The sequence below is a fragment of the Monodon monoceros genome, unplaced genomic scaffold (assembly GCF_005190385.1).
Source record: "Monodon monoceros isolate NGI ecotype Baffin Bay Population unplaced genomic scaffold, NGI_Narwhal_1 Super_Scaffold_13, whole genome shotgun sequence".
In the NCBI taxonomy this organism is placed as follows: Eukaryota; Metazoa; Chordata; class Mammalia; order Artiodactyla; family Monodontidae; genus Monodon; species Monodon monoceros.
Window position 1 is genome coordinate 38,783,497 of NW_021703769.1, and position 8,483 is coordinate 38,791,979.

Sequence of the window (8,483 nt, forward strand, 5' to 3'; positions counted from 1 at the left end):
ACAAAGGTTGGGAGAAATGCAATAAAGAGTCTCATCTTGAGACATGAAAGGGAGGGCACACTTGGTATTTATTCCATCATTTGGTCCAAGACCTTATTTTATTCCTCTAGGTCTCTGTGGGATGGGGGAAAAGGACACCTTCACAGGCTAATCATGCTTGGGAGAGGCATTATGATCACTTCCTCTGTTTGCCACATCTTCCTAGAGGGGAAACAAACCCTGCCCAAGAGAACCAAGAACCAGGAAATGAGGCTCTGACAACAGGACTATGTCTGTCTTTTTGTTGTGTTTCTTGTTTGTTTGTGCCTACTGACCCAATAAATGTGTTTCTTTTCTGAGTGTCTGATGTTAAAGAAGCCTCCATTCAGGAGAACCATGAGGGCAAGGATTCAACAGGCTGTAAATGATTGACACTGTCCAACCAACCATGTCACCACAATGCCTTTAGATGGTGAGAGGAGAAAACAGACCTCTCTGGTGACTGGTGCATTGAGAGAATAGGAGTTGATGAGTAAACCAGAGGTGTCAGGACTGGGATGCTACCTCACAACACCTATGTCTGTAACAAACTACTTCATCAGACGTTAGCCCACAAAAAATGTTTTATCTCATCTTATAGCTGGAGAAACTGAGGCAAAAAGAGAGAAAAATCGCTTTCCCAAGGTCACATGATCAAGGTGATGCAGCTATAATGAGAAACCAAATATCCTGTCTCCCAGACTTCTGTCTTACCGGAATTCTGGATGAATCAGTACCTCTCATTGATGTCACTGGGGTTTTTTGTTTTGTTTTGTTTTTTCATTTTCACCAAGAACTTTTTTTTAATTAGTTAATTTATTTTATTTTTGGCTGCGTTGGGTCTTTGTTGCAGTACATGTGCTTCTTATTGCGGTGGCTTCTCTTGTTGCAGAGCACGGGCTCTAGGCACACGGGCTTCAGTAGTTGTGGCACACGGGCTCAGTAGTTATGGCACACGGGCTTAGTTGCTCCACGGCATGTGGGATCTTCCCACACCGAGGCTCAAACCCGTGTCCCCTGCACTGGCAAGTGGATTCCTAACCACCGAGCCACGAGGGAAGTCCTGATGTCACTGGTTTTAACATAAGGTGGGTTCTGAATTGTCTTTTTGCCATTTTTGTATTATGGTAAAATATACATTACATAAAATTTACCATTTTAACCATTTTGAAGTGTATAGTTCAGTGGCATTCACATGGCAATCATCACTACCATCCATCGCCCCAACTTTTCCCATCTTCTCCAACAGAAACTTGTACCCATTAAACAGTAGCTTCCTATCTCTCCTCCCTGTGGCCCCTGGCAACCACTTCTGAATGTTATTTTACCGCAAAAAGAAATGTTGACTTTGACCTTGGTTTACAAACAAAAATGTAATTAGATGCAGGAGGGAGGTGAGAAGGGGATAGACGTCTATTTGGCACTCACTGTCCTCCGTAGGAGACACCTGGGGAGTGTACAGTGGCGTGTGTGTGTGTGTGTGTGTGTGTGTGTGTGTCTTTAAAAGATTCTCCACCTCCCTGCTGGCCTCCTCACAGTTTGCCACTGGCTTTGCAGCCTCCTGGTTGCCTCAGTCCAGGCAAGGAGCTGGCAATCTCCTTTGTAGTTTCAGGAGCAGTTCTGTTACCATGGAGGCCACATTCTGATTTCAAGAGTGTAAAGGTAATCATTTGTTTTTAGCTTCAAAGATCTTCCCAAAAGATAGGCTGTTGCTCTTCTTCTGGAAAAGCCTGATTGGTAGGATTCCTTCAAGCACTCAGTCTGAAGTGCTTTACCCCATTCCCTCACCAGCTTCAAAAGTCAAGCTTGCCAAGAGCCTCTGAAGGAAAATCTGCCACTTCCATCAATTTCACACAAATGGTTGATCCTGGAGGTGGTGCTATTTGCAATGGAACACTTCACAATCAGAGTGACCACTGTCACAGAAAAAACTGCACAAAGAACGGGATGGTGAAAGAAGCCCAGGTAAGCGGCAATCCTCCCCCTTACTCTGAATGACCTGAACATTTCAATATTTGTTGTAAAGCTGTTTGAAGCTGTCCTAGCTGAAAGTTCTTGGCAGGAAGTGTTTTCTGTGTTTTGACTCCTTGCTTCAGCTAATTTCATATGCTTGGCTACTAAAAAGTTTGGACATGGGTTAAGGAGGGAATTTCTTCTCTGTACAAGAGAGGACACACGTAGATCCAAGAGCCTTAAACCCTTAACATAAAAACGTCCCTGCTAGACTTTTGTTTTCTCTCAAGCATTTTGGAGAAAACAGTTGTGAAGGCTAAAACTCTCCAGCTAAATTTCAGTCTATCAGGAAATCACAGCAGACTGCGTGCATCAAACTTCACAGGGGCAAAAAAGAGGAAGTGAAAGTAAACGCTGCTGAGATTACGTGGAGTAGGTTTTCCCCTGGTAAGTGAGGAGTGCCTCTCGGATTAAAAGGGGACTTCTTTTTGGTGTTTGGTGGGGCCTTGTCATAGCTTACAGCTTGATTTGGGGCCAAAGTCTTTCTTTGAAACTTGACATCACAAGCATTCCTTTTTAAGACACTTCAGAAAGTGCAGCTTATTGTTACAGGCTGCACACAGGAACCAAACAGACTTTGAATTGTTTTCCCATGTGATACTTTTTGTAAAATTTTTGGCTCCTGCTCTGACAGAATGTTTGAGGGGAATGTACTGAGGAAGGGGAAGAACCCAAGAAATGTTGTCAGCTCATTCAAAGAGGGAGCCGGGTCTGCAAGCTGCTTACGAACAGGCAGGCCATTGCCAGCTTCCCATTGGATGCCCAGGTCCTCTGTTCTGAGCAGCAGGGGTGAGTTCACCTGCTTGGGAGCAGGTTAGCATAGCCAAACAGGCAGCTTCACCGTTGCAAAATGAGAAGCTGGGCAAGGAACCTGTGCGGGAGAACCGGGGTCGGGGGTGGGGAGGTTGGGCAGTGAGATTGTTCTAAGATCACAGGACAGGTGGGGCTGGCTGGGGGCCAGCCCACCATTCAGTGAAGGAAATTTGTGTGTCCAGTGGAATGAAAGAGGTGTGGGGGGAGGGCACTCTGGAGCCCGGGTTGTGTGTGAACAGGCTGTGGTCCCCCAAATAGGTTCCCCTCTTAACAAAAGGCATTGCCCTAGCCTTGGAATTGTCTACCTAAAACCTCAGGTCTGGCCTCTCCTAGATGAGTATAATGTGAAGAGAAAATACTCAACTCTCATTCTTTGCACGAGGGCAATCATACTAATACCCACCATCTATTCGTCGCTGTATCGAATCAGACCACTACCACTCAAGACACTCTTTGCCCCTAAAATGGCTGTAACACTGGCCACTGGCCTTCTCACCCTCTGGACCATTCTGACCCTGAAGGCTCTCATTTGGATAGAGATGCCCTCAAAGCCACTCTCTCTCTCTCTCTCTCTCTACTTTATCTTGGTTTTGTAACCACCTTCTAGTGTCTGAGGTTAGAGACTTAGCTAAATGGTTACAACCATTCCTAAGGACGAGAGCCAGGATCCTAAAGGTTCATTACTAAGTGCTCCTACAAGACTGTGAATGTCTTTGGACACTGAAGCTTCCCTAAGAGCAGCAGGAAATATCAGGGAGGCTACTGCCTTTTCCAACAGCTCTTTCTGAAGGAAGGACCATCCAGAACCTATTTGCTCAGATATATTTAGGTGTTACTTAGTTGAAATTGGTTCCCACTGAGAGCCTCAATTATGGCTTAAAAAGTATGTTCCAGAAAGAAGAAACCCTGCTGAGTTCTTAGTGCCGTAGGGCAGACAAAGGCCTGTTTTCCCCTCTGTGATATAGATGAAGTTGTCTTTACTATCATGATCCTTAATCACTGGTTTTAGTCCATTTTGCTTTGAGGACCTTAAACAAACTGAGTCTTTACCAAAAACCTTGAAGTCTGAACCCAGTCCTCGTAGAACACTCACTCTTGGAACCCAGCCACCACATTTGAAGGAAGCCCAAGCAGCTCAAGAGAAGCCCAAATAGAGAGAAACCAAGTATCCTTGCTGTGCGCCTAGGCAAGATGCAGCACCAGCTTGTAAACTGTGTGAGTCAGCTCTCTTAGAAGGGGGATCCTCCATCCCTGGAGTCTATCTGTTCCAATTATACTTCATGGAGTATACATGACTTGTCCCCACTGGGCTCTGCCCAAATTACAGATCCTTAAGCAAACAAATGATTGTTGTTTTTTTTTTTAAGCTGGGTTTGCTTATCAGACTTTTTATTTTTAATATCTTTATTTATTTATGGCTGCATTGGGTCTTCATTGTGGTGTGCGGGCTTTCCCTAGCTGTGGCGGAGTGGGAACTACACTTCGCTGTGGTGCGTGGGCCTCTCATTGAGGTGGCTTCTCTTTGTTGTGGAGCATGGGCTCTAGGCACGTGGGCTTCAGTAGTTGTGGCATGCAGGCTCAGTAGTTGTGGCTCATGGGCTCTAGAGCGCAGGCTCGGTAGTTGTGGTGCTCAGGCTTTGTTGCTCCGCGGCATGTGGGATCTTCCCAGACCAGGGCTTGAACCCGTGTCCCCTGCATTGGCAGGTGGATTCTTAACCACTGTGCCACCAGGGAAGTCCCAAGCAAACAAATGATTGTTGTTTTAAGTATGGTGGTTGTTTGCTAAGCAACAATAAACATGTAAACACATGTATATTCTATTTCTTTAAAATGCCTAGAAAAATCATTGTACAGTCTCATTACAACCATTTTCAGTGCTTTCATTTTGAGGAAAGAGTTTGTTTTGGCCATCAATCTTTGGCAAAGATGCCTTTCCCTGAGCTTTACACTTTTGTTGTGTTTTATTTTGTGTTTTGCATAAGGCCTGTATGCTTAAGATGAGTGTCCGGCTGGTAAAACCAAATACAATGAACTCAAATATCAACTATACAAAAGCACAATCACTTGGATGCTGTCAAATCTGAAGTGTAACTATTCAGTCTGAGGAGGTCTGTAACTTGTTGCCTTATCTATGAAGAAAGAGCAGGCAAAGAAGCATGTATGTGTTCTGGTTCAGATGTTTTGTTAATTAAATGAATACGTGTTTTAAAGTATATTTAATATCTGCCAATTATAAATTAATTTTATCTATTGGTTAAAGTTTCCTAGAAAATGATTCTCTTTAGAAACACAAGTAGAGGTAGATTGACGTTAACCTAATTACTCTTAAGAAATCCACTACATTTATTTTGAAATACACTTGATTTAATCTTTCTACTAAGTATTGTCACCTTGTCTCATTTGGCCTGAACTAATGTAGTTTTACTGGAATTCTAAAGCATATCAACCTGTAAATTCATGTGAGAAGATGTTGTTGCCACCATATTAGAAAGAAAGTCATTGGCCCAGTAATTCACAATTTAGATTAAACCTTTGGAAACAAACAAACACTATGAACATAGTTCAGAGAAGTATTCAGAATTGTTCTCCACAATGTACTTCATCCATCACAGTTCCCTCTAAATCCTGCTTCAACCAAAAGTTTTGCCACATTGAAGATCATTTGATTACAGCAGAGGTTAAGATTACAAATGCCCAGCAGGCTGGTAAGGCCTGGTGTGGACAGCAGGAAGTGGTAAGCATGGGTTTACCTGAACAAAGCTCATTGTCACCATGAGAGAAAGCAGGTCCTATGTTGACAGATCTTATGATTTTCAAAAGAAACTGGAAATCCAGATGGAGTGGGAGGGAGAGAGAATATCCTGATTTTTAAGTATTGGCATCTAATGCTTCAAATGTCCAATAGTGTAGAGTTCAATGAGACATTGCTACCAGTCACAAATCTGTAATCTCTGAACTATAGGAAAATAGGATGAGAAAAATAAGAGGTCATAAATAGAGTGATTCAGGGAATTTGGATCTTCTTAATTTAGACTTACTTTATATTTTTTAAAAGCAAGAGATGTATCTTACATCTTAATTTTCCTGAGTTGTTACATTAATACTTGATCCTGGAGTATGCAAGTTTTAGGAACAATTATGACCCAACCAGTTGTACTAGATTTCTCTGACTAACCCTGATTTCAAATATTAGATGACAAAATGTCATAGAACTGATACCATTTCACTGCTCAAACTTCATCTCTCAGACTTTGTAGGAAGTGACACACAAACCTTTTGTTAGACAATGCACTCATATAGCTTGGTCACCATTATTATTCTCTAGACGTGGTATAACTGGGCCTTCAAAAGTTGCCCAGGAAAAGGCTATGTGTAAATTATGATTATCCAGTCAACTACAACTTATACCTGACTGTTCTTTCTCTGCCATGTGGAGCTTATCCTTTTGGAAGTCAAAAATCCTTTGAGAAGCTGATAGGCACTTTCTGTATTACAGAATTTTCCATGTAGAGGATTCATGTGTTTCCTGACTTTCTCAGATCCCCAGGTTAAGAACCTCAGCTCTCACACCCTGCTCAGGAAAACCAACAAATCAGGCTTTCCAGAGAAGACAGGGTAAAGGGATTCATAAATTGATCTACCAAGGAGAGAAAACCAAACATAAGCCAAAGTGACTCAGACCACAAGCCCACATGTGGTATTAATTTATTTAAAAATGTATATTAGAATTCTGTACCCCACTTTATAATACTATTTTAATAATATTTATTTTACTATAAAACTACTTGTATATCCTCCTTGAAAGCCTTGAGTATAAATGAACTCCCCAGGAAGATATTTCTTTCCTGGTGGCTTTTCATATCCCAGCACCCCTCAGGATTTCCCAGGGAACCACTTAAGGAAGAATGATAGCGGGAAGACAAGCTTTGACATCAGCAGAAATGGGTATGAGTACTAGCTTTGCTCCCTACTAGCTGTGCCACATTGGGGAAGTAGCATCACGGCTCTGATCCATACCTCACAAGGCGATGGTGAAGATTAGATAAGAGAGTGTATGTAAGACTCCCAGTAACTATCACATGTGTAGTAGATACTTGATAAATAGTGACTATTATCTATTAAAGTCTGCCTGCAGCTCTTACCCCTCTACTGATATTGTAAGAGTGTTCAGTACAATGCCTGGCATGTAATAGGTGCTCAATAAATGATAGTCTTAAATCCTTGAATTCCCTCATCCAATGGTGGCTTCATTTTACTCGGTCTGTCAGCAGCACTTGACACAAGTAATTACTCCTCCTCCTTCAAGCCCTTTTCTCTCTTGGCTTCCAAGTTATGACCCTCTTATATCACCAGCTGTTCCTTTACAGTGTCTATTCCTGGTTTTCCTCAACTCCTTGATCTTTGAACAATAGAGTGACCCAAGGCTCAGTCCTTGTACCCGTTCTCTTTTCTAACTGCAGATTTCTCCTGATGATCTGACCTTGTCTCATTACTATATGTACATGTATATATGTGCAGCTGTGTGTATGTGTGTGTGTGTGTGTGTATATATATATATATATATATATATATGTATATATGTCATTTCCAACTGCTTCCTTGATCTTTTGCTTGGATGACCAAAGGCATCTCCAACTTAACATGTCCAAAACTGAGCCCCCAATACTCCCTCCCTCTGTCCCTAACGTGTTTCCTTTATAGTCTTTCCCACCTCAGTAAATGACAACTCTATCCTTCCAGTGGCTCAAACCAAAAACCTGGGTATCGTTCATGACTTTTTCCTTCTGTATTCAATGAGTCAGCAAATTCATGATCCTACCTTCTCAGGATATCCAGAATCTGACCACTCCTCACCTCCCCACAGCAACCACTCTGGTCTCAGCCACCACTGTCTCTCACCTTGATTGTTACGGGAGCCTCATGCCTTTTCCCTGTGTCCCAGTTATTCATTACAGAATGACAACCCATCCCAAAACAGAATGACATTAAACAACAACTATTTTGTTATGCTCATGGATTCTACTGGGTAGGAATTCAGAAAAGACTCAGTGGAGACAGCTCTTCCTTGTTCCAGGATATCTGGGGCCTCAATTGGCTGGACCTAGAACAGCTGAGCCAGGAGGATTCGCCTGCAAGATGGTGTCCTCACTACCATGTCCAAGCTGGGCCAGCTGAAAAAAAGGACAAGCCAGGACTGTGGGCAGGATTGCCTCAGACAGCTGCTACAGCAGGGAGGGCTCTAGAGAGTTTTCTAGTAAGTGAAAACGTCTCATGGCCTTTTGTATCCTAGCCTCGAGTAAAAGCTGAAAGTCTTACAGTGACCACAAGGAGCCATGGCTTGATCCTCACTGACTCATCTCCTTTTTCCCAGGGCTCAGTGTATTCCAGCCACACTAGAGCCAGCAGCCCTGCATCCTCCCACCTCAGGACATTCCCACATCCTCCCCCATTTGCACTTCCCAGAAATCCAGGTGCCTGCACCTCCCTTCTTTCAAGTCAAATATTACTCACAATCCTATAAAAATTGCGACATACTTTCTTCCTGACTCCCTTTCCTGATCTTGCTTGGTTCTTTAATACTTAACACCATCTACACACACACACACACACACACACACACACACACACACACACACACA

The 8,483-nt window shown here is 42.9% G+C and overlaps 1 protein-coding gene across 1 annotated transcript in view; it reads left to right on the plus strand.

The window, feature by feature from the left end:
• The first annotated feature begins 1,667 nt into the window (after window positions 1-1,667).
• Window positions 1,668-8,483, plus strand: part of SPTLC3 (serine palmitoyltransferase long chain base subunit 3) — a 133,630-nt gene continuing 126,814 nt past the window's right edge. Inside the window, exons 1-2 of the mRNA XM_029222292.1 lie at window positions 1,668-1,680; window positions 1,810-1,983. Of these exons, the coding sequence (XP_029078125.1) occupies window positions 1,876-1,983 (108 nt within the window). The 5' untranslated portion in view covers window positions 1,668-1,680; window positions 1,810-1,875. The remainder of the gene's footprint in view (window positions 1,681-1,809; window positions 1,984-8,483) is intronic.